General features: G+C 41.3%; 1 protein-coding gene across 1 annotated transcript; it reads left to right on the top strand.

Moving 5' to 3' along the window:
• Nucleotides 1–260: 260 nt before the first annotated feature.
• On the top strand, nt 261–25,638 carry galns (galactosamine (N-acetyl)-6-sulfatase). Its single transcript, XM_054731851.2, has 14 exons — nt 261–419; nt 602–725; nt 1,537–1,611; nt 1,751–1,853; nt 3,314–3,457; nt 7,649–7,715; nt 9,126–9,253; nt 9,346–9,485; nt 10,831–10,934; nt 13,786–13,928; nt 15,252–15,354; nt 19,945–20,066; nt 24,412–24,529; nt 25,413–25,638. The coding sequence occupies exons 1-14, from the start codon at nt 282–284 to the stop codon at nt 25,497–25,499; spliced, it is 1,596 nt and encodes a 531-aa protein (XP_054587826.1). The 5' UTR covers nt 261–281; the 3' UTR covers nt 25,500–25,638.
• Nucleotides 25,639–25,662: the final 24 nt, after the last annotated feature.

The following is a 25,662-nucleotide window of genomic DNA, read 5'->3' on the forward strand; positions in this document are numbered from 1 at the left end:
TATAAGACTGAATCTGAGTGTTATTTTTTCTGTATGATTTTTATTTTTATTGTAAGATTAAAAAACGTATCAGCGGTTGATGACCGCAGCAAAGAACAAATAGCTTGTCATATTCCCAAACCCGGACAACAGAACAATGTTCATTTAAAATAACCATGAATTAAAATATATGGATATAAAGATAAGAAAATATAAGATATGAAGTATATGTAAAATCCTGCTTTCCGAAACGACCATGAAAGCAGACTATATGCTCTTCCTTCCTGCATGCTGGTCCTCATATGACCAGAGCCCCATTCGCAGCGGAAGGGATGGCTGCGGCAACTTTGATAGTATTGAGTTTATTATTATGGCATTCCAAGACAGAAAGAACATCACATGGTTCCACTCCGAACATTATCATCATGCTCATGGATGACGTGAGTTTTTGTTGTTGTTTACAAATACTCATTTATTCCTAAATCAAGAAGCAACAGCTGTTTTGTTCCATCCATTTAAAAAAATCTATTGACCTAAACAACTCCCCATGACTATGTTGAGTGTTTTCCCAATTTAACTCCAGGTAAACGTGATAGATGACTGGCTTCCTTTGCTTTTTCAGATGGGGTGGGGGGACCTTGGAGTGTTGGGGCAGCCCTCCAAAGAGACCCCCAATTTGGATGCTATGGCAGCTCAGGGAATGCTCTTCACCAACTTCTACACGGCAAACCCACTTTGCTCACCATGTGAGTCAGCATCGGGTTTTCAAACACATAATCTGAGCTGTTTCTCAGCTTGTGTGTGTTCTCTTTTGTGTTTGAAGCAACACACCTGCAGCAGATTTTGTAGCAAAACGGCAACACAGGGAAAACTTGGAAAATAGCTTAACTTTAGTGAGGAAAATTGAGCTGAAATAAAAAAATGATAAAACTATAGAAGAAGAAGAAAATATCATTTCTATAGCGCCTCTCAAGATAAAAATCACGAGGCGCTCAGGGATATGGGATATGTATAAGGATATGTATAAGGAAGAAAACCATTAATAGTGAAAACTTTCAAGCCTCAGTGTGTTCATTTAAAAGCACATCAGAGTCAATATAACAGAGCTGGAATGTCAGAATTGTTTAATAGCAGTTTTCATTTCCTGAACAAATCCTTAAAATTCCCACTCTTATTTTTTCAAAATTTTACAAGGTATCATGTGACCATACTGAGGCAGATCTAAAATGGTAACAAACATGTTCAGCACAGCTGTAGTTGTCTTGCATGAACCATTATATGTAGAGAATGTGGTTTGTTTTAATCAAATGAAAAATCCAGAAAACACTCTCATGCCTTTTATGTTTGCCCTTCTCTTTACACACAAGTAACCACTGCTGACATGAAATGTGCTCTAATCATCTCAGCATCGTGTTCCTGTAGTTTATTTTTAAAAAGTTAGCCAATAATATAGTTTTCTTGAAAGTTGCAACTTGCTGCGTTAACATCTACATAGACAGAGGAGCATAAAGAAAAAAGTGTGACATAAAAAAATCTCATCCTTTATTTTTCCCACAGCCAGAGCAGCACTTCTCACTGGAAGACTTCCTGTCAGAAATGGTTTCTACACAACTAATGCCCACGCCCGGAATGGTATATTTTCTCATTTCTGCACTGACATTTCACCCACGTATCACTTTTTGCACATTTCTTATGCATTTTCATGTGTCAAATCAACTCATGGGATATTTTGTTGATTAAATATTCGTCTTATCGTTTTCCTTTTTTGCAGCATATACACCACAGGAGATAGTAGGAGGAATCTCCAAGGATGAGATTCTGTTGCCTCAGCTGCTGAAGAAACAAGGTTATGTGAGCAAGATAGTTGGCAAGTGGTGAGCTATTTTTCTGTAGCCTATATGATCAGTTCATGAAGGATTATTCAGAATTATTTAATAAAATTAAAGAACAAGCATACAGATGTTTAAAAAGATAATAAATCTTTTACTATTTTTTGTATTTGGGTTTAAAAATAATTCCATATATTGCATATTAGAGGTAGCCGATACTGAAATAACCAAGATCCTTTTGCCCAGTGCCAGAACATACCTTGTTTAAAAAAATGAAAATACATGTGTAGGTTGGCAATGTTCATGCCCCTCTAAAGTAACACTGAGCAGGTTCCTGCTCCTCTGTCCTACTGGTTTAAATTGGAATTACAACTGTCGTAAACAACCCTGCTGTAGCTAGCGCCAACAATGAGCTAACACTAACATATACCAACTAATACTAAAATTAAAAAACAAAGTAAAAAAAGATCTGCACTGTTGGGCAAACAACAATATTACTTACAAGTCCTGTAGCAACAAAGCCAGGTCACCAGTCTGTGATTGTGTAGCCTCTTTTAGCTTCCTCAAGCTAGTGTGGGCCACACCGATGTTTACTCTGGTTTTAGCTCTTTGCTTCGCCTTCAAAGACATTACTCGCTACTCCTACTTCCAGGCTCCGCCATGATGCCAACAGAAAGAGCAAACATCTACTTTTTCTTCTTCTTCTTGTGCTTTTTATTGACGATGGGCAAACTGAAAATGCTAACTGCTAGCATTACAGCTAACAGGCATAAATCAGTTTATGAGCGCCCCCTAGAGCACCTACCCGCTCCACAAAACTATCAAGTGTGGTTTCTGGCCAGCAGAGGGCTGCAGTGGTGTCAAATATGATACTGGTCAAGTTTCTAACTCAACAATCGCTGAGATCAATGTTAAAGCTCTAGCTTAAAGTTTAAAAAACACTCTTGTTGTTTCTTTCTGATGCTGTGCTACAGACCGGATGGTGGAGTCATGTGACTATGTGTTGTCATATGACTCCAACATCCAGTTTGTAACAAGAAAGGGAAGATGATGAGGTAATAGAGAAGCAGCCTATCTAGAGGGCAAGTCTTTTTTTACACGTTGAGGTAGTTATCCTCTGTTTTTTGTTTTTGAGGTGAACTGCTCCATTTATCGTGATATTGATTTAAGGCCGTGTCACCCAGCCATACTAGATATCAATAACAAGTGTTCTTTTCTTACATTTAGTTTATAGTCTGTTCAGAATAAAGTACAGATCTGCAGCATTCCGTAAACTCAGTCAAAAAGAGGTATAGTTTTCATCATATTTTACTTTTGAGATCAAATATTACTTGTTATAGGCATTGTTGTACTTTGGCAGATTGGAAGATGTGAAACTAGCTAAAATCCTAAATTGTTCATGGAGATTTGTACTTTTCAGTGGTTAGTTAAATAGTCTTTTTAGCCTAAATTAGAACAAATCAGGGCATTGTGGGATTTTGAGCTCAGTCTTTATGTCCACACAGGCATCTGGGCCACAGACCACAGTACCTTCCTCTGGAGCACGGTTTTGATGAATGGTTTGGTTCTCCAAACTGCCACTTCGGGCCCTACAACAACAGCGTCAGACCCAACATCCCCGTATACAACAACTCTGAGATGCTTGGAAGGTAGCATCACACAAACTAAAAGTCTATTCTTACCATGACTCAGTTGTTTTGTTTTTCTGCTCTTCTGGGTGAGTTGAGTGCCCCCCCATCCCATTTCCTCCTCTGTACCAGATGGGCTTGTGTATTCCATTTTCCACCCATTTGTTTTCCTCACAACAGCCATATGTGTATTCAGGGTCATTGGAACTGGCAGTCGGGCGTGTTTTTCGCTTAGCCGTGGGTTTAATCAGCACTGCATACCTGGGCCCTGGACAGAAACACACAAACACGCACACACACACACACACACACACACACACATAGACATATGCATGTTTACACATATACACACACACGCCCTCAGGAGACGGCGGGTTGTGTTGTCTGAGTGTGAGGACACCTGGATGAAGTGAAGCATAAGAAAAGGATTTCTGTCACTGCTTCTCGGCTCGCAGCGGCACGCTTCAGTAGCACCTCGTAACAGTTCCCGCTGCTCAGCTTCGCCGAGACTTCCCACATATGTCTCCCACCAAAATTTCCACTCAACAGGTGGAAAATAGATTTATCTCCATGATCTTATTGCTACTGAAGCTGCTAGAAAATGCGGATGATCCTAAATATTCATAACGCTTTTGAGGTAATAAGATCTATTCGGGCTGGATGTAGATTAAAGTTGAAGATGTAGAATACAGACAACCCCACTGATCTGAGAATAGATTAAGTAGTCAGATTTTTCTCTGAATTAAAAAAAAAAGTTAAAAGCAGGCACTAACATGCACAGATCGAAGTTAAATTTGCAGTGAGGTCTTATGTCAGCACAGCTCCAGTGACGGGGATGGTTGCATGTTTTTATTTCTGCACACTGATGGACTCTGAGTGCATCAGACTGAAATATTGTGCCAACGTCTAAAATAGTTGTCTAAGCAGTAGTAAAATGTGGGCAAGAAAGCCCAGTTGAATTTTAACACCTTATTATGAATAAGATTCCCAAGGACACGATTATTCCAAGCAGCAGAATACTTCTGCTTTCTGAACGTAAAAGAATGTGATTACAGAACTTATCAGGGCTTCAGCCTTGTCAGAGCTGAGAGCTGCATGAGTGGAGAGAGCAGTTTGACCTGACATCAGAATATAATCAGACACAGACTCCACATTACAGTTCTGTTAAAGACAAGTGACTCATATCATGTCTACTGGGAGATGTTAAAGAGGTCCTTCACTCACATTTTTGATACATTTGCAGTGGTCTCTTGTTGAAATGAATGTTCCAGCATGGAGAACTCAGCCAGAGGTGAAAGTAGCTTTATTTCCTGATATTTGGACACCTCGCCTCTGATTGGCTAACAGCAACACAACTCTTCCATTGACTGTTTGCTGCAACGTGGATGCTTGATCTCCACAAATAGCACAAGCCTGGAGGAGTTCTGCCGTGTGATGGGGTTGCTAATGCTAACAGTTGGCTCCTACTAGTCCAAACGTTCTCTGCTGTTTCTTGGACACTAAACTAGGGATGCAACGATACCACTATTTTCCAAACCGATACGATACCGATACTTGGATCGGAACACTCGCAGATACCGATTACCGATACTTCTACCACACAAAAAATGCAATGATTTGGAATACAGATTTTATTTTCTTCTCTGCTTTCAACAGGAAAAGACTGTGAGGTTGATAAAAAGTAAAATATATGAACAGAAATCATCACAAAACTAAAATATTAGGTGAACAGAAATGATAAGTTACAGTGAAGCCATTTTCAAACATCTGCATTGGTATCGGTTCCTGGTATCAGTTAACTTTTACCGATACCGATACCAGTATCGTATCGGTATCTGCGCCGATACGATACCAGTATCAGTATCGGTGCATCCCTACGCTAAACCAACAACAGCCTTCTCCGAGTCAAGATGGGTGAGTCCGTGAACGTTAAGTGACAGTGTGACGTAGATCTGCCAGGCTTTTCTAATCCTAGAGTTTCACAGTCTATTTTCTACCAGCAGGAGATAGTTGTAGGAGACTATTTTCATGTTCAGCCTGCATATTAAACTCGGAGTGATGGGTCATTTAAAAAAATATTAGGTAAAAATGGTTTCTCTGAAGAACCTCTTTAAGGCCTTCTTTCTTAGTTTTCATTATTAAATTTTAGCTTGAAGCATCATCCGTACACACGTTGGGTAACTGGGCCAATAAAACTAAAGGAGTGATGAGATTGTATATTCTATCTCGGTAAAATGATGCAGAAGAGGTAGACAGTTGTAAGTGTAAAGAATGGGTCGTTTACATCTTACTTATGAACCATAAAATGTGAGATTCCATAGAAATATGAAATATCAATCTGATGGATCTTTGAATATTTTAATCAGAAGATCAGAACTTTTTATTGCAGGGATTAAGTGACACTTCGTATTAACTCCAAGGAAAGAGAGAGAGTCAGGTTTAAAATAGTTAAGAAATTTATTTCTACACAATTTAAACAAGACTAATTTTAACACTCTGTGTACTGATGGATCTAAGGCAGTGGTTCCCAACCTTTTTCCCAAGGGACCCCTTTTTTACCAGTAAAATTTTTGACGACCCCCTCCCATTCTCTCTTCCAGTATAAACAGTATTAAGAAATGATAAAATTGTTCAAGCACATTTTAATATGCTTTGATTTAATAGATTACAGTAATAGTAGGCTCAAGTACAGAACAAAGTCATTAACAAAACTAAACAGAGCATAATGTGCTTAACAGTTTGTATTACTTTTCTGAAAACATTGTTTCTTGTAAACACTGATAAATCAATCATTCCTTTCAATAAATGTTTGACACATAAAAAATACACTGAGCAAAATGTACTTAAATGTGTATATTACTGTTTATACTAGATTATTTACTGTAAACGCTGTGATTAATCAACCAGTCCTATCTTTAATGAACTTTTGACACTTAAAAATAAAACAGTGAGCTGAGCAAAATGTTCTTAAAAGTGTGTTACTCTTTCTGTACTAATTATTTCCTGTCTTAATATCAGTAAACTTTTCACTCATGAAAAAAAGTGAGCACAATGTAGGCTATAAACAAGTAATAAATGAAGTTTTAACCCCTTAAAGTGGAGAGGTCCTGGCGACCCACTGAGAGCCTTTGGCGCCCCCTTGTGGGGGTCGGGACCCCCAGATTGGGAACCACTGATCTAAGGTAGTGTGAGAGGTGTTGAATGATGATGATGATGTGTGTGGAATGTTATTCAGAACCAGCAGATCCGGAGAAGCAGTTAGTTCTGAGTGGGAGTGAATGTTTGGCTCTAATCTTTAGTAGGACATTTATAACACACATGAAACGCCATCTGTCGGTCTACGTACCCAGGGGAAGCCTCCGTTAGATCCAGAATGCCGAGGTCCTCGTGGATCCTCTTTGGTACCAAAGCCGGTAGAAAAGCAGCGGTGCCGACCAAACTAGTCTTGGAATGCTTCCAGGTCACGACAGGTTATCACTGGCATCTCCGAGACCCTGAAGGGGTCGTGAGGTTCAGCTTTTATTCTGAAGGAACCGTTGCAGTCAGGTGTAACTTGCAACAGATTTTATCCAACTTGTCGAGGTTCTTTATGGCTTAAGAGGAAGTCCGGATGGTCTGTCCGAGACTTCTCTAGAATGCTTTAAACTAAAGAAAAGGTGGCGTGGAATAGTTTTTATAATTGTCATATTTTGGTTTACTGGAGAGTCAGAATTTGACATGCAAAAGAGGGTTTATACAAACACCAAAGAAAACCACGCCTTGCAATAAACGAAGGTTCTGATTGGGTCAGACAAAAGGAAATGTGTCGTGTGACTTTAGCATTACGTGTCATCAGTGTCAGGTGCAAATGTCCAAGATTATAATTGCTCGTAAAATACTACTGATCACAGGATTATAATATCAAGTATTAAACATTGTCATTTCACAGATTGATCGAACATTGGGCTCACATTATTATTGGCAATAACAAAGTTGTTGATTATGTATTCATCAATAGTTCTTCGACTTCGTCTTTACAGAGGTGAAGCAGTTCAGATGAGCAGAGTGCATGAAAGACCTTGGCCACTATCTCATGTAGATTAGGCTGTCAGAGACTTTGTCTCTGCTCGAGCAGACAAAGCAGATCATGACCTTTGGGTCAAAACAGGACATTCATGACGCTACATAAGCAAGCTACACACAATAAATGTCCTGTCAACATTTGTTTTCTAGATACTTTGAGGAATTTCAGATCAACGTAAAGACTGGCGAGTCAAACCTGACTCAGCTGTATTTGCAGGTAAGTGAAAGTCCTTATTAGAGGTCGACCAACATTGGTTTTTCTATTGCCGATACCGACGTGTAGGAGACATGGTCAGCTGATGGCCGATATGTACTGCCTGTTTTTATGGGCTGATTTTCAAAACAGATATCTAGATGTTTTTCACCTTATTTTCATGCTAAAGTTTCACTGATAACATCAATTTCTGAAGCTGAATCAGTTTTGAACTCTGAATTTAACTAACTGTTAAATCTGAACTTTGCGCACTGTTCGGTGTTAAAGTCAGACACCTTAATAAAGTTCATTTAGAGTATTTATTATGTAGATGTTATTAGTGAACGTAAAAATACATTTAAATTAAATTCTGCAGCATCACCCGAGGATGTGCCTGAGCCTAAATCGGCATTACTCTGGAGAAATATCTGCCCGATGTATAAAAAACTATATATATATCAGCATCAGGCTGATTAAAGAGATCAGATCATCCATTGCTTTTATCAAAGGACAGCATTCTTTCACGGTTTTCAACTCACCAAAACCATAAAAGCACAAACACAAATTGTCTGTATCAAATGACAAAAAATGTGGTTTTATTTATATGTTCAGCAGCTGAGGTGGATTGACATCAGCCTGTCTTATTATGTTCTTAACAGGATCAAAAGCTGCATGCTTGAGAGGTGTAATCTGTCTTCACGTTAGGAGGACGGGTCTGTCGAGCACAGCTTTTTAAAGCTCATATTAGTGCGTCTTTGGAGGCTCCGTTGGCTTGGGTCGAGTAATTTGTTTGGATTTTGATGCAAAAGAGAAGCTTTGGAAATGTATTTGTGCTTTTTGATATTTGTTTCCATCAGAAGTACACTGTAAAACTGTATTTGTATGCAACATTATGGATGCCAAATTTACTTAAACCTTTTAGATGAATTAAGATGCAGCTCAGCTCAGATGATGCTAATTTTCCACCTAAAAATATCAAATTAATTCTGTCTACAACAACCTGTAAGTAACTTTCACAATTTTTATATTCATGCTTTTGTATAAGAAATTATTTTAATTAGTTTGTTAAAGGTATAAATACAAATTTGAATTAAATGTCACGGGAAAAAATGTCATTTTGAGAACAGTGACTTGCCACTTGTTCACTTTCAGCCAAAGGAAACTTACTGAGTAAATGAAAGCTCTCTAAATTACAATTTGGTGACATAAAACATAAAGCAAAACAATTCAAATAATTAAGACTTTTTAATTTTAATGATAATAGAGCATCAACACTTTTAACAGTTTATTAGATTTTCTGACTGTTGACTGTGATTTTATCCAAACAACCATTAAAACAGAACTTTAGAGAGTATGTAGGACAAAAGTAAGAAACACCAAAATCATCTGTATGTGTGGTGCTGTAAGGATCTCTTCTACCTCCCAACTCTACAGGAGGGTCTGGACTTCATTCTTCGTCAGGCTGAAGCTAAGCAGCCCTTCTTCCTCTACTGGGCAGCTGACGCCACCCACGCCCACGTCTACGCCTCCAAACCCTTCCTGGGGAAGAGCCAGCGAGGCCTGTAGATGCTTCCACTTCCACAGTCGTACACAAACTTAATTTTATCCTGTGAGTGGATTTATTTGTCAGGGTGAACTGTGATTGTGATTCCAGCTACGGCGACGCGGTGATGGAGTTGGACTACAGTGTGGGTCAGTTGTTGTCGCTTCTACAGAAACTGGGAATCGACAAAAACACCTTTGTCTTCTTTACGTCAGACAACGGAGCAGCTCTAATATCAGCCCCACATCAAGGTCCATTTTACCAATGTTAAAGGCACACTTGGCAGTTTTAGCTTGCTTTTAGCACCCCCCTATAGTGAAATTTATCTTCTTGCTGTCTGTCATTTTAACACCTTAATCTAACTGCTGAAATGTCTCCTCAGCCTTCCTTAATGTCTATAAGAGTGATTCATCATCAAAATAAAAATAAAAAATCAACTGTGTTTAGGATCTAAAACATGCAGGAAACATGCTGGAAGCAGACTGCAGCGCCAGGCATGTCAACTTAATGTTTTCTAAGTTCACAGGGGGCGGCCTGCCAGTCTGAAGTTGCAAGTGTGATTTTATGGCCACAAGGGCGGTTGGCTTTGCGGGCATTCTATGAGCAGAGAGGACGCAGCGGTAACGGCTCAAATACTCCAGCTGCGTCCTGCGCGCGGCCGTTGTTATATTCACAAAATCGCTCCACCAAAACAAAGTCATTTGTTTGCGATCGTTTACATCAGTCCATATTCTCTGGTACTTCAAGTGCTTTTCAGCCGGTGATTTCAACTCATTGCTGCTGGTTCGGTGGATCCCTTTGGCTGATTAGTTAGAAAGTAGGAAGTCTAGGAAACAGTTTTTTCTGGAAGACGGAGAAAACATGCAGCATGCAGGAAGGTTAGAGAGAGAAAGAGCAGGAAATTATTCAAATAAAATCAAGAAAACAAAACAAAGTGCTTGAAAAGAAAAAAATGTAGGTAGATTTATCCCCAATACACATTTTTACCAGTGAAAAGCAATAATATATAAGCATTTAATATTTATACTAGTGATAGAATCAGATCACCCCAGAAGTCAGTCCCACATCCAGGGCCGTATCAAGGCATTTGGGGACCAAGGCAAATATAGGCCTGGAGCCCCCACCACCTCACTCTCTGCTCAGATGGCCCTATAAGATGGCAGCATGCTGAGAGTACAGATTGTTTATTAAATAAAAGCAACAACAATCATTTTAAAGCACTGTTATTATATCTGACTGTTTTTATCAGCAATCCTAGCTCAGACACCACATCACTTTCCACATATATGTCATGAGCTCACTGAGCGTCACATGACCAGATTCATATTGAAGTTGTTTTGGTGAAAGTTACTTAAAGTAATGCAAAAGTAGTGTAATGCCTTACATTTTAAAATCAGTAATATTGTAATGTAATGAATTACTTTAAAATGAGGGTAACAAGTAATAAATAATGCATTACAGTTTTGAAGTAACTTGCCCAACACTGCTCCTAATACAGTTCTAACAAATCCCACGATATCCTCCAATTCATCAAGCGACATTGGCTAATCTTCGGCTCAAACAGACGTGCGTGCTTTTGTGGTTCTGAATCCTCAGGTGGCAGCAACGGGCCGTTCCTCTGTGGGAAGGAGACCACGTTTGAGGGCGGCATGAGGGAGCCCGCCATCGCCTGGTGGCCAGGACACATCAAGGAAGGCACGGTAAGCGCATCCACATTTTTTCAAATAAATCCCAAATAAAAAGTTCTTGACGTGTTTTATTTTTCCTAAGCTGAAATTTGGTTTCTAGAACTTTTTTCCTTCATCCTTTTTTGCTCTCTGATGTCCTGCATGTCAGATTTTAGCAGAAGCAGAAATGAGCTCTGCAAACTGCAGGGATTGAGAATCGAGTTGAAAGTAATTTCTTCACTAATCCTCCTCCTTCAAATGGTTGTTGTTTTATTGTTTTATTTGTGTATCGTTTACCATTTTGCACGCGCGCTCTGATCAACTGGCACAATTCACTCCAACCATAGGTTTATTACTGAACTCCAGAAACACTCAAAACAAGTGGTATTATGGTTGTAGCCACAAAGCACACGGCGGATTTTCCTTTCTGACTCCTCAAATATTTTTGGCTGGAATAAATGCCCCTACTCTCTTTTTTTCTAATTCCACCCATTCCCCAATATAACCCCCCCACCCACGCCGTGATCCCCTAAGCCTGCGCGTTCTGCAAATGACTTTTAATTGTATTAGAGGCAGCTGTGACACGGGGCTGTGGCGCAGAGGGATTTTGCGGAGGAGCGAGCGGAGGCTGCAGTCTGCGGTAAGCCTTGCCCCTGGCTCATCTCACAGGGTTGTGCTGGGGCCTGATAGCGCAGCAGAGTAGTGAGGGAGAGGGGGATTGGGAACGTCTTAAGCGGCTAATCTGTTTGTGTGTTTGCTGAGGTTGGATTGAGCCGTAATGAGGACTTCAGTATCTGAATATGCCAGGCGTTCAGGATAAAGAAACAGAAGGGGGGGGGGGGGGGGGGGGGGGGGGGATTGCAGGGAAGGAAGCAAGGAAATAGCATAGAAAGGAGAGAAAAAAGAGTCGGGCTAAAGACACATTCTGCCACACTGCCAGGAATGACGTTGTGTTTGCAGGACTTTGATGCACCTGGACCTCGTTATGTTCAGAAACGCACAATTCTGCATGAAGGAAGGGAGGCTAGTGTAGTTTTTACTATCATTGCAGATCAGCACGAGTGTGGGATTTGAGGACATGATCTGTGACGACAAAGCTGCTTTGTTGGGGTGACTGTGCTCTACAGATCTAGGTTTATTGTTGTTGTGGGGCAGGACAAACAAAACACAAAGTTCCCTCCTCTTTTATTTTGTAGCCTTTTGGAATCTTTGTTGATCCGTGCTTTGAAAAGCTCCCAAAAGCAAAGCCAAATGTTGGAAGCACAAAACAACCAGCAAGGGCTTTGTGAAAAGGAGGATTTTCAACAGGTTCGTTTAGCCGGGGGTCGCAAAATTATTGTCTAGATGAGAAGTTTGGAGTTTGAGATCTGAAAGTTTGTGGTTCATTTAGACGCTTTTCTAGGAGGATGGAAGGAGGTGTGCCGGAATGATGGAGCAGATGCGGATTCAGCATTCTCCCAGTGCTTGAGGGAGGGCGGATGGTGAGGTTGGTGGCCTGTCAGGTCCACAACAGCACTGAGCCTCACAGTCCCGTCTGCTGGGTTATCGGTGGCAGACACACACGCAGACGATGGAACAGATGAGGATTGTAGCACCAAATCCTCAGATAACCAGCACAGCACCGAAAGAAGAAAGTATGACTTTTTTTTTTAATTTTAGAGTGATTCACAGAAACGGAAGAGGAAAAAAGGGTGAGGAAAGAAAAAACAAGTTCAGCCGACACCTGAGGAGGGAAGAGCTGATCCAGGGAGGCCATAAAAGATGGAAACTCATGAGCTAAAGTTCTCCGTCTCACCAGTCTGAGGTTGAAAAGTTTGAGTGTTCCTGCAAGTTATTACCGGCTAAATGTCAGCTCTGCTTCTCTTCCTGTCCTGTCTTCTTTAATAGTCCGTGTGTGTGTGTGTGTGTGTGTGTGTGTGTGTGAGATGGGGAGAGCCTGAAAAACATAAAAATGAAGTAAAGGACTGAATCTGTTAGTGTTTGTGCTTGTTAGAGAGAAAGAGTGTCTGGATGAGCAGATAGATCATAGAAGGCAATGCAGAGCTTTTTCTGTGGATACAGAAGAAAAGGGTGAATTCATTTCAGCGCGTGTGTGTGTGTGTGTGTGTGTGTGTGTGTGTGTGTGTGTGTGTGTGTGTGTGTGTGTGTGTGTGTGTGTGTGTGTGTGTGTGTGTGTGTGTGTGTGTGTGTGTGTGTGTGTGTGTGTGTGTGTGTGTGTGTGTGTGTGTGTGTGTGTGTGTGTGTGTGTGTGTGTGTGTGTGTGTGTGTGTGTGTGTGTGTGTTGGCCGCCGATAGGAGCACAGCGGCTCATGGTGGTGCAGCTGCAGCGGCCTGATAGCTGATATCTGATTGTGAGCGTGCCGTCTCCCTCTAAGGCTCGCTCAGGAGAGAATGGAACGGAAGATCAAGGATGACAGGGAAAAAATGGCATTTTATCTGAAAATAGTTCAAAGTTTATAAATAAAATAAAGCTTTTCACAGCGACTGGGAGAAGGAGATAAAACAGCAGCTCGCTTCAGCTTCAGCGGACTGCTTGCCCGGGCCGTGTCCTATCCCCAATTCCTCTCTTCTTTTTTCCTCATCACCCTTTTTTTTCTCCAAGAAAACTCATTTTTGGAGTTTTGATTGTGGTAAAGCTGCATGCAGAGATTGGAGAGGAGACTGGAGAAATCTCTGTTCATACAGATGCACATATGAGCATCATCTCATCCCTATGGATTCCATTTGATCACATTTGCTTCTTGATTTTCAAAGAGTTAAACCATCAAGTAGCAAATTTTAAAACCCACAAAGAACAGTGATTTGTGCTGTTTGAGGTTGTCATTTAAAAAAAATGTAGTTTGTCTAAAAACACCGTTTACTGATATTTTTCATTCATTTTCAGGTGAGTTTGCAAGTTGCTAACGTAATGGACCTGTTCACCACCAGCCTGGCACTAGCCGGCATCAGCGCTCCTGCTGACCGAATCCTGGATGGACTGGATCTCACGCCGGTGCTCTTAAACTCCTCAAAAGAACTTGAAAACAGGTGAGTTAAACCATCCTCTGTCATCTCCTGGGGGATTGTCAGTGTCCCACTGGCTGGCCGCACCTCACAAACCCTCAGAAGGGAGACACCCAAGAGGAATCCGTATTAGCCTGTTGCTCCTCCTCCTGTGGAGAAACAGCTCTGGTTGTGATCCTCAGGCAGGATGTAACGTTGTTGTTCACTCTAGGTTAGTTGAACACTTTACGATGAGTAATTAATGCACATGGGATGTGTGTGCTAATGTTCAAATTTGTAAAAATTAACAACTTTTAGAAGTATCAATAGTAATTCAATAGATGCTCATTGGTCCTTAAAAATCATTTGTTGTGACTTGGAAAGGATTACTGATTAAAATTATAGCTAAGGAGAGTTTTAATGGTTTTTCTCAACAAATGTTAAATGTATCATAGTGAAACGTTAAACATGCTTCACTTGGGATAACATGAGCTTTTGAGGCATTTTTCTCTAAAAGTTATAAATAAGAAATCTCTTACCTGTCAGAGATAGCTTCCTGAACAGCCTTTGTTCAAATAAACTGAGTTTAAGTCCTACAGGACTGATGGGCTAGCATTAACTCTTCTACACTTCTGCAGATAAAACAAAAGCAATGTTCAGAAATAAAATGTCATGAACTTTTGTTTTCTCTTTCACTGCGTTGAATCTTTCAGTGTAGATCATAACTATTCAATATTCATTCATTTCTTTATCAAAATTAACTATTTGTTACTGTTTAGGAAATATTAAAGGCATACTAAGCCGTTTTGGCTTGCTTTTAGCACCCCCTAGAGTTCGTTAGTAAAAACGAAAGTAAAACTTTTCTACTGGCTGTGCATTTGCCTTTTTAAGGCTGAAACGTCTCCTCAGCCTTCATTAGTGTCTGCAGGAGGGGTCCATCACTAAATTAAACCGATCAGCTGTGTTCATGATCTAAAACATGCAGGAAATGTGCTGGAAGCCGACTGCAACGCTAGCATGTCAGCTCCACTTTACTAAGCCCAACAGGGGGTGGTCCGAATACTCTGAAGCTGCAAGTGTGGTATTCTGGCTACAGAGGGCGGTGGGGTCTGGGTGACATTTCATTAACCCTCTAAAGGGTCATTTTAGCACATACTGGCTCAAGAAAACGGTTAAAAAATATGATCAGCTGCAGCTGATGATTGATTTTTGTAGAAAATCCAATATGGTATTTGGGGTCATTTTTTGTATTGTTCATCAGTTTTGGACAAAAGCCGGAAGAAAACCATAAACAGGAAGTAAAACAGAAAAAAGCTTGTTTCTGTGTGGATGAATCAACATAATCTCTGACCTGCGCTTCTCCACCAGACCTGTATTTTACTACCGAGGGAACGAGCTGATGGCGGTGAGAATCGGTCAGTACAAGGCTCACTACTGGACCTGGATCAATTCGTGGGACGAGTTTAAAAGTGTAAGCCTCGTTTCTAATGACTGATCTCAATGTCCTGTCTCCTTACACCTCCACTTTGTACCCATTTGTCTTTCCTAATCTCACCGAAACACACAAATACTCGGGCTGCTGTTTGCATTATCTTCACTCTGGCTCATCAATTGACTGCTGCGTATGTCTGAGTGAAATGAATATTAATGAGGAACCCCCAAGTGTGTGAACTTGCATCATTCATCAGCCAGCTGACTTGTTTGCTCAAACTCAGATGGAAACATTCTCTCCTCCATTTCCATATTGTCATCCTGCTGCCTGCTCTTGCAGGAGTCACAGGGCTGTGATTGTTGCCAGATCTCCTCAGCGTGGATTCAGCATATCAGGAAAACCGTGAAATCTGGGAATGTGATGCCCACTTGTTCAAAGAAACATGTCCTCCGTCCGTGGCCGTGCTCTTTCCTGGGTTCCAGTTTGTTTTATGGCCCATCGGTCGCTTAAATTGCTCTCTCCTTCAGGGCCGCTGAATCAATAGTAGCCTCCTTTATCAACTCATGTGAACTGAAGTGGAACTTCACAAATAATGGCGTCTGATTGCCTGTGAGTTGCCTATCGATTGCTATGTGTGTGTGTGAACACTGGAAAAAGAGACAGAAAGCAGAGGAGAAAAAATGCACAAAGACGTTTTGTTCTTCATACAGAAGTGTGTGTGTGTGTGTGTGTGTGTGTGTGTGTGTGTGTGTGTGTGTGTGTGTGTGTGTGTGTGTGTGTGTGTGTGTGTTTGTATTTTTGAGTGACTGCTGAAATTCTGCAAACTTAAATCTTTAGTTTGATTTTCATTTTATGGTTGATCTTTGGTGTGTGTGTGTGTGTGTGTGTGTGTGTGTGTGTGTGTGTGTGTGTGTGTGTGTGTGTGTGTGTGTGTGTGTGTGTGTGTGTGTTTCACTATATACTGTATTTCTTACACATGCATGTATTTTCTAAACTCTTTGTTCTAGGGCTGGGCGATATGGTTTAAAATCAATATCACAGTTTACTGAGGCGTTCACCTCGGTAACGATCAATGGACGATAACTACATGTATGCACCAAAACAAAAGTTGTCTACTAGATGGGGCTGTCACATTCATTACCTTGAGTCACGTTGTCATGTGACTTGAGGTGGTACAGCTGAACATGAATGTCTCCAACCCACACACCTTTCTATTTTTTATTACCAAATTTACTGACATGGGAAAAATGATATTAGATGGTCAGACATTTCTATAATGATCTTTTTTTTTAATTTACTGCCCAGCCCAACTTTGTTCTATTTGGTTTTGGTGAAATATTTTCCAGGTGGCCATCTTTTACCAGATAAATGTCCTGTGACTATTGGTATAATGGGGTCTGTTGGGTTTCCATCTGAAAATTCTATTTATAAACGGTTTTCTGCAGTCATTGACTCCTAGAGAATTTGGGACATCAAATCACTGAAAACTCCAATCTTATGCTTTTTTTTTTTTTGCACCATGAAGCTCAACAAGAATCGACTTTTAGAGCCTTTGTTCTCATAGAAACGTGAAACAGAAATATTAAAGTTGAGTTAAACGTTTAAAGTCCTGCAGAAGTAAAATCACTATTATATTCATAATATATTTATAAGATAAAGCTTCCTGGAAACACTTGAGTTTTGCTTGCTTTTAGCACCCCCTAGTGTCCGTTATCAATTCTCTGTGGTCAAACCGAAAATGAAACCAATCCCCTCGCTGTGTGCTAGTTGTTTTAACACCTCATTCTAAAAGCTGAAATGTCTCCCAGCCTTCATTAGTGTCTACAAGAGTGATCCATCGCTAAATTAAACAAACCAGCTGTGTTCGTGATCTAAAACATGCGGGAAACGTGCTGGCACCAGACTGCAGTGCCAGGTAGGTCAGTCCAACAGGGGGCGGCCGGCCACACTGAAGTTTAAAAGGCGGTATTCTGGCCACAGAGGGCGGTGGGGGGACATTTTATTAACCATGTAAAGGGTCATTTTAGCACATACTGGCTCAAGAAAATGGTTAAAAAATATGAAAAAGTTGCATCGCCTCAAAGTTAAAGATGTGTGCCTGAAAATGAGATTGGAACAAGAGGTATGATGCTGTTTGAGGAATGTTCAAATTTTCTACTTTGTTTTTCTATTTTGCAAACCGAATTTCCACAATTCACCCAAGTGTCCTTTTTCTCCTTAATTCCCCCTCCAGCTCAGATGCTGCTGTATCTTATCTGGTCCCGACTGCTGTGGTTCAGTCTGAAAGTAGCCTCGCTGTATCTATAACACTAATGTCATGTGAGATAGGGAGTTCTGGCTGTAAAATCTCAGGCACAAGGGCCCGAGTCTGAGAGATACACACAGCTGCCTTTTCACGCTTCTCCTCTGAGATCAGCTCTTTTTTCCTTCTCTGCATTTCTAAGCTATTGGCTTCAAAAAGATACTGGACAAGTGTGGATCAGTGGAAATTCTGCTGGATGGAGTGTGCATCCTGAGGTGCTCCAATGAGTGATCTCAGAGGGGGGCAGAGCTGCAGTACCTTACAGATGAATGCCTTTTCAATATTAGTTGTGCTCATCAAAAAGTGTGTGTGTGTGTGTGTGTGTGTGTGTGTGTGTGTGTGTGTGTGTGTGTGTGTGTGTGTGTGTGTGTGTGTGTGTGTGTGTGTGTGTGTGTGTGTGTGTGTGTGTGTGTGTGTGTGTGTGTGTGTGTGTGTGTGTGTGTGTGTGTGTGTGTGTGTGTGTGTGTGTGTGTGTGTGTGTTCAGGCAAGGGGCAGCTCACCAGGGGTGTTCTGGTGGATAGAGTGTGACTCAATCAGGCTGCGATTACTGGCAGCCTCCTGAGAGAAAAAAGTCAGACGAGCAAAGAGATGAAGAAGAAGAAGCAGCAAAACTCCTATTTTTGAGTGGCTCTATGAATAATACAATAGATTGGAAGACAATATTTCAAAGAAACCACATAAAGAGGAATCGGCTCGGAGTTGTATGTTGATGGAAGCAGATGTCTCAACATGCAGATCCTAACAGAACTAAAGGAAACATCAAAAACAAACATAAACTCCTGGAAATTTCTACATTGAGTCAATTCTTTTGTGTTTATTTATTTTGTTGCACTGAGAGTAAAAACAAATCTGCTTCTCTCTTGCCTGCAGGACTGACCTGGAATTTTGTGTTAGGTTGCTGTTTGGAGACGGGCTGACCTTCGTTTAAATTTATGAGACTTTCGTAGCCAAAAGGGGGCAGTTCTGCTCCTTCCTGTCGGAGGATTTTTTTTATAGCAGAACACTCACAGGAGGTGGTGACCTGGTACTTCCACAGGTTTCCGGATGACTAATAATCAGTGTTTAAAAAGCTGCATTGGGCTTGTAAAATGAAAGAACGTACAGCATCTTCTGATCTGACTCAAGTCATTTTGGCATATTGCTATTGTGCAAAATACTTTCATGAAAATGTATGCACAATTTGTTCAGTGCAATCGGACTTATGAAACTAAGCAGTTCTGGCTTGCTTTTAGCACCCTCTGGAGTCTGTTTTAACCAACTGTTGTAAAACCCAAAGTGAAGCTATCCTCCTCACTGTGTGTTTCTCACTTTAACACGTTAATCTAACAGCGGAAACGTCTCCTCAGCCTTCATTAGTGTCTGCAGGAGTGATTCATCACCAGATCAAACAAACCAGCTCTGTTCGTGATCTAAAACATGCAGGAAACGTGCTGGAAGCAGACTGCAGTGCTAGGATGTCAGCTCTACTCAACGACTGACTAACGGAGCTGTCGGGATACTCTAAAGTTGCAAGTGTGATATTCTGGCCACAAGGAATGGGGTCTTGAGTGACATTTCATTAACACTGTAAAGGTTCATTTTAGCACATACATAATTATTTAAAAATATTTAAAAAAAGTATGTTTTTAACTGCTTTTAACACTGAGCAGTTTCCTGCTGCAGCCTGCTGTAGCTAGCGCTAACAACAAGCCAACGCTAACATGCTCCAACTAATACTAAAATAAACCACAAAGTAAAAAGATCCACACTGTTGGACAAAAATATTATTGCTTACAATTCCAGTAGCAACAATGCCAGGTCACCATCAGGCTGTGATTTTTTAGCCTCTTTTAGCTCCCTCAAGCTAATGTAGCCTATGTTCACCTAGAGTTTAGCTCTTTGCTTCGCCATCAAAGACATTACTATTACTTTTACTTGCAGGCTTCACCACGATGTTAACAGAAAAAGCTATCTTATTTTTCAACTTCTTCTTGCGCTTTTTATTGACTATCGCCAAACTGAACAAGCTAACCACTAGCATTACAGCTAACAGTTGCAAAGCAGGTAAAGAGTGCTCTAGAACACCTACCCCCTCCACAAAGCTGTTAAGTGTTTCTGGCCAGCAGAGGGCTGCAGAGTGGTGTCACATATGACATTGGTCAAGTTTCTAACCCAACAATCACTGAGATAACAGTTAAAGCTCTAGCTTAAAGTAAAAAAAAGTGTAGTTACTTTAAAGCCCTCCCATTCTCACACCTCCACCTGTCTGGATTTGCAGCCTCAGCTAAGCTTTCTCTTAGTCTTCTCTCTCTATTTTTTTTTTTTTTTTTTTTTTTTTTTTTTGTAGGGTGTAAATTTCTGTCCGGGTGAAGAGGTCCCGGGTGTGACGACTCACGACCAGACAGAACACTCTCTACAGCCACTCGTTTTCCACCTGGGGCGGGACCCTGGAGAGAAGTACCCACTCAGGTAAGTTGCTTTGAAAGTCAAGAAATAAACTCATCACCTGTAGAAGGGCCACTTCATAAAGAAAGACAGGGTGTGCGGAAAAGCCAAGGAAAAGCGATGAAAAGAGTGAGAACAGGAAGTGTTTTTTTTTTCTTGTTTTGTTTGCTGGTTGTGGAGAATGTGTGTGAGATCAATGCGGATTCAGTGGCATGAAAAAGGAGGCGGCGGATTGATCCACTCAGCCAGAGCACGCGTGATTACACCCTCCTCTTTGTGATTGCAAACAGCTTCTTAAAGATCGCTATCTGGCCATCAAGCCTCCTCCAGCGGACTGCTCGCAGGTTAAAATTGCAAGATAATTTGTTCGGGTCTAAATTGAGAGCGAGTGCTGTTTAATGTGTTTTTGTGTGTCTCTGTTTTGGCTGCAAGGAGAGTTAAGAACTGCTGAGACGCCAGAGGAGACACACACACAACTACAAAGACACCATTACTAAATACGGGTGCAAAGGCAGATGAGCATCTTTTACTGCAGAGTCTCACTATTAACACAAAATAAGGACACATCCTGACACCATGACTAATACATTAAGATAATCCCAGAATGCTCTGATAGAAAATTCTTTTCATGCTTTCTGGCTCCCTCCTGGCATTCAACCTCCTACACTGACCTTTCTTTTCTGCCTCTCTCCTGCTTTTCTGTGGCCTCATCTCCTTCTTTGCCACCAGCTGAAAACTCCTTTCAGCTCTGGAGTGAGATTGGATGATAAAACATTAATGCTGTTTTTCATTTAGCACATCTTTTTAGCCTTGTTATTCACCCAGAGGAATAAAAAAAACAAGAGCCAAGCAATATGCAGCCATGTGTTGTGTTGTTCAGTCACACACACACACACGTCTCCTCTGTCACTTTTGATGTTTCGTCTGTTCAGTTTTATCATTTATTTCCTGTTTCTGCAACTTTTATCCAACTTTCCTGGATTACATCTTCTCTCAGCTGATGTCCCTTCTGCATCCACTGGGACTCTGTCCCCCTCCCTCCCTGTTTAAGCCTCAGTGTGTGTGTGTGTGTGTGTGTGTGTGTGTGTGTGTGTGTGTGTGTGTGTGTGTGTGTGTGTGTGTGTGTGTGTGTGTGTGTGTGTGTGTGGGTTTTGTCCGTGTGCTCTTAGGTCCCCCAGCTGGACTGTTTGCCTGGCTATCATTAATCTCTGTCACCACCTAAAGAGCCACTTAAGATGATGTAGGACCTGTCTGCACGCATACCTTCACTACTGTCGCAGGCTGCGATACAGCAAAGAACACACACACACACACACACACACTATCCCCAGTTCAGCGAACCTAAAAAACAAAAAAAAAAATGTTTTTAACGATGCAATCTGGAATATTGTAGTAAAGCATGCTTTTTAAGACTCTTTTATCATTTAACATTGGTGGAGTTCAGCACAAAGGTTTGCTGCATATGTTTGGCGAGATTAACACATCCCACTTTCACACCACCCACTCACACACACACTCCATGGCACAGTCGCACGGCCCTGACACCGCAGGCAGCCCTGCACAGTCTGGCCTCATCTGCTGCCTGCCACCAAGCTGTGTGCGTCGCCAATCAATAGTCCTCGCTGAAGTGCTCAATTTCCACCGAGGTGGAGAAGACGGCGGAGTGGAGGGGTGGGGTGGGGTGGGCAGGACAGATGTATCTGATTGTCTCCTCAATTCCCCCACCTTCTGGCACTGTGTGGTTGTTTGGAAATGTGCGTGCGTGCACGTGTGTGTGTGTGTGCGTGCATGCGCGTGCGTGTGTGTGTGTGTTATGAATCGGTAATCAGAGCGGTGACACACCTGAGCAATGCCCCCCATCCCCCTTGGGTGCCATACATTATAAATCAAAAGACTGCATTTGCATAGAGGCTGCTTATTATTCCAGATTCTGCCTCTACACAAGCAAGCTAAGGGTTATAATCATGATAATGAGCCGTGCTGACTGTGAGCTTTTCATTAGTTTTGTGCGGGGGGGTCAAGAAGGGGAGGTGGTAAAAAACAAATGATATTATTAGTTTTTGATTTACAGGACTGCACTGAGAGTTTTGCTGCTCTTAGACTAAACAAAAAACAACTTTGTTTAGTTCAACTTGCAGGTTGCCTCACACTTACTTCTGTGCAGCATCTTCATCATCAAACTCATCGCTGCAACAGTTAGGAGGGACCAAAATACAGTAAGCCTCATGCTGATCAGGATCTGGCCAGAGCTGAGTTTGTGATTTCTCGATAGATGGAGCAAATCTGAAAGTCTGATTTCTGTTTTGTTTCCTCCCCTATCGGCATGGACCAGAATGCAGTGTGACAAATGTGGCGCGCGGGCAGGGAGACTAATTGCTGCCAGAGCGCAACCTGCTAAGTAATTGTAAGCAGAGTAAAGCGTGAGTTTGAGGGGAAAAGAGGAGCAGGTGCTCGCTGATGGAGGAAGCCTTGCTGCCCTGTGGGATATCTAAGAGGGAGGGTAGGTGTGAGCTGGACAGGGCCTGGGGTTATTACTCTAATTGACACTTCACCTCACACACATGCACATGTTCCCCAGGGGCCAATCAGAGGACTGGCTCTGCAGCGGAGGGATGGATGGAAGGCTGGCACAGGTGCTGCAGGCGAATGTATCAGGGGTGTAATTGCAATGCTGATATTTGTCTATCCCCGTGTCACGCCACCAGACGTCCCCCCCACAACACACACACATACACACACACACAGCCCATTAACCCTACAGGTCCTATTGAGAGCAGCGTTCCTTTGAAAGCCTTCAGGGCCCCTGTGTTTTACACTCTGAATATAATAATGCACAGAGGTGCTCGGCTCGCTGGCGTCCAACAGCAGTAATTGAGAGACAGGGGATGTGATGGGGGTTACATGGTTCACCCCACTGAGTGTGGTCAGACTAGTGTGTGTGTGTGTGTGTGTGTGTGCGTGCGTGTGTGAATTAATGTTTCAGTTCTTTGATTAGACTGCATGTCCCCTTGTTGATACAATCAGTTAAACCTGATTTTGGTGTGTGTGTGTGTGTGTGTGTGTGTGTGTGTGTGTGTGTGTGTGTGTGTTATTCATAGGAAACAGGTTAAAACGATTAAGCTGAAGCTACGAACGACTAAATTGGTCTAGTCTTTATATTTAGTTTTGAGCTGGCGATGGCCGTATTAAAGTGACGTGTGCAAAAGTCTTGAGTCACCCTCCTTCCTGACAGTGAGACTTTTAAAACCTCCAGTCTTCAAAACATGGAAGAGTTTTGTAATAATAAGCAGCAGCAGCTCAGCCGATAGAGCAGGTTGTCCAGTCATCGTAGTGTTGCAGGTTCAATAACGGCTCCCGGCTCTGCAGTTGTGTCTTTGGGCAAAACACTTCACCCTCCCTGCCTGCTGGTGGTGGTCAGAAGAGCCGGTGGCGCCTCGCCTCTGTCGGTGCACCCCAGGCCCAGGGCAGATGTGGCAACATTGTAGCTAATCACCACCAGCGTGTGCACGTGTGTGTGTGAATGATTCACTGCAGTGTAAAGCTCTTTGGAGTGCTCTGACTCTAAACACATGCAGGTCATTTATCATAACTAAAGTATAATAAAGACATACACACATGTAATGATGCTCTTTAGTTCTTATACTGCCGATTTTTAATATTAAGATGTATTTTATTCATAGTACAACAGCCTGCAGACCAGTCTATAAAAATAATGCATAAAAAATGATTTAAGGAAGATTTTCTTCATGCCTCAGGAGCTGGTCCTGTGGTTTGGGATCAATAGTTCTTCAGGCTACCTGTCATTATGTTTTGTTTGCTTTCTTAAGCCGTTTAACTCTGCCTTATAAAATATTCAGTCAAAAAGGGGCTTTTAGACAAGAGGACGTGTAAAACGGTTTCCACTGATCTTCCTGTAGGTGTTCAACTGAAGGGTGAAGCTTCTCTCAGCTCCTGTTTCAGGTCTATGATGATGTTTTTCTTTCTTTTCTCCTAAAGGCAAAACTTTCAGCTACTGTTGATCTGCTGTAGGTATTCTTAGACCTGATATTTTATGATCTGATGCAGCAACATGAACACAAAAAGCTGGCAATGTCTAAATGAATACGTTAAAATACTTTAAAAAGCTTGGTCTGCTGAAATTATTCATAGCTTAAGACAAAAATAAAATGAGAATCTAATTTAGTTAGAAAAAGTAGTGCCGTGTGGGCACTGGTTTTGTGTTTTTGCCGGGTTAGTAATCTTTACATTATTTACTTCTGTTGGGACACGGAGCACGAGGGTGTGCTGCTATATGTTTGACATAGTAAGCACAAAAAAGTAGGAGGTAATCGAAGAACATTTAAAAGATGCTTGTTGATTGTGTTTCCAGTGTTTTGTCTGATGAGTACCAGAAGGTTCTGGTCGGGTTCTCCACTGCTGTGCAGCAGCACAAGAAGGATCTGGTGCCTGGAGTTCCCCAGCTTAACATGTGTGACCTGGCTGTCATGGTGAGATCCACATTAATCAGACAAATATTTTATGTACTTCAGCTGCATTTGTGATTTTACCAACTGGACCGTTTTATCAGAGCAGCGAATCACCAGGAGACACTTCTGTGGGTTTTAATTGACTTTACAGACGTCAGTATATTTGAGAAGAGGCAAAAATAACTGATTTTGATTGTTGGATTACATTTTAAATAAAGGAATAAATGGTGAGCATTGATGACTTATCAGAAAGAATTAAAGCTGGTCTTTAAATGGAGAAACAATAATGTATTTATTTACTGAGCAAACTGGATTCATAAACTTTATTTGTTTTGGGGGGCTTTGCATCATTTTTCTAAAAAAATAAATAAATAAAATAAAAATACAGTCATTTAAAGTTGCTGATGAGGTGCTTGTCACTTCTGCTGGAGCCACAGATCTAACTTATGGCACAACACTGCCCCCTTGTGGATACTCAATAAGCAGCCTTCTGGAGGGTTAAAATAATCATCAGCGTTCAGCTCGTCCTGTTTTATTATTTTATTTTATATGAAGGTCTTTTTTAATATTGGGTAAGCTATTTTATGTATATTTATTACATTTCTACAGATGAAACATAACATTTTAAAATGTTTTTCTTTTGCAGCCCAGATAAATATTGAATTTTGCTTCGTTTAAACATTTATGTGTTTTCAATAACAAAATAATGTAAAAAAATACGCTGTAAGTGTTGATATAGCATGTAAAGTTCATAAGAAGGCAGATGGAAGCAGTTCTGAGGTAGTTAGTCTAAAATGCATTCAAATTTCAATTAACAAGAGACAAAGGATGACACTTTGATCACAACCAGACAAATTAAATAAATGGAAGTCATTTAATTAGATGACTGTTGGTTTGTTTGCAGAACTGGGCCCCTGCAGGCTGTGAGAAGTTAGGAAAGTGTCTGAAACCGCCCGAGTCTAATCCTTGGAAGTGCGACTGGCCCCACTGAGAACACACTCTGAACCAGAGGAAACACAAACTTGATGATGGACCTCACAGCGGAGCTTTTAATGGACAAGTGCCTCAAAAACATCTATTTTTATACTGCTTCAAATAAAAGCACTTTTAAATAAATGATGGGAAACATGTACTGTGTTCATTTTTTTAAACCT

The sequence above is a fragment of the Nothobranchius furzeri genome, chromosome 9 (genome assembly GCF_043380555.1).
Source record: "Nothobranchius furzeri strain GRZ-AD chromosome 9, NfurGRZ-RIMD1, whole genome shotgun sequence".
NCBI lineage: Eukaryota > Metazoa > Chordata > Actinopteri > Cyprinodontiformes > Nothobranchiidae > Nothobranchius > Nothobranchius furzeri.

Coding starts and splice junctions, on each gene's coding strand:
- galns (XM_054731851.2), top strand. CDS start 282: ATGACCAGAGCCCCATTCGCAGCGGAAGGGATGGCTGCGGCAACTTTG. Junction 1,612..1,750: donor TAATGCCCACGCCCGGAATG/GTATATTTTCTC, acceptor CCTTTTTTGCAG/CATATACACCACAGGAGATA. Junction 13,929..15,251: donor TCAAAAGAACTTGAAAACAG/GTGAGTTAAACC, acceptor CTTCTCCACCAG/ACCTGTATTTTACTACCGAG.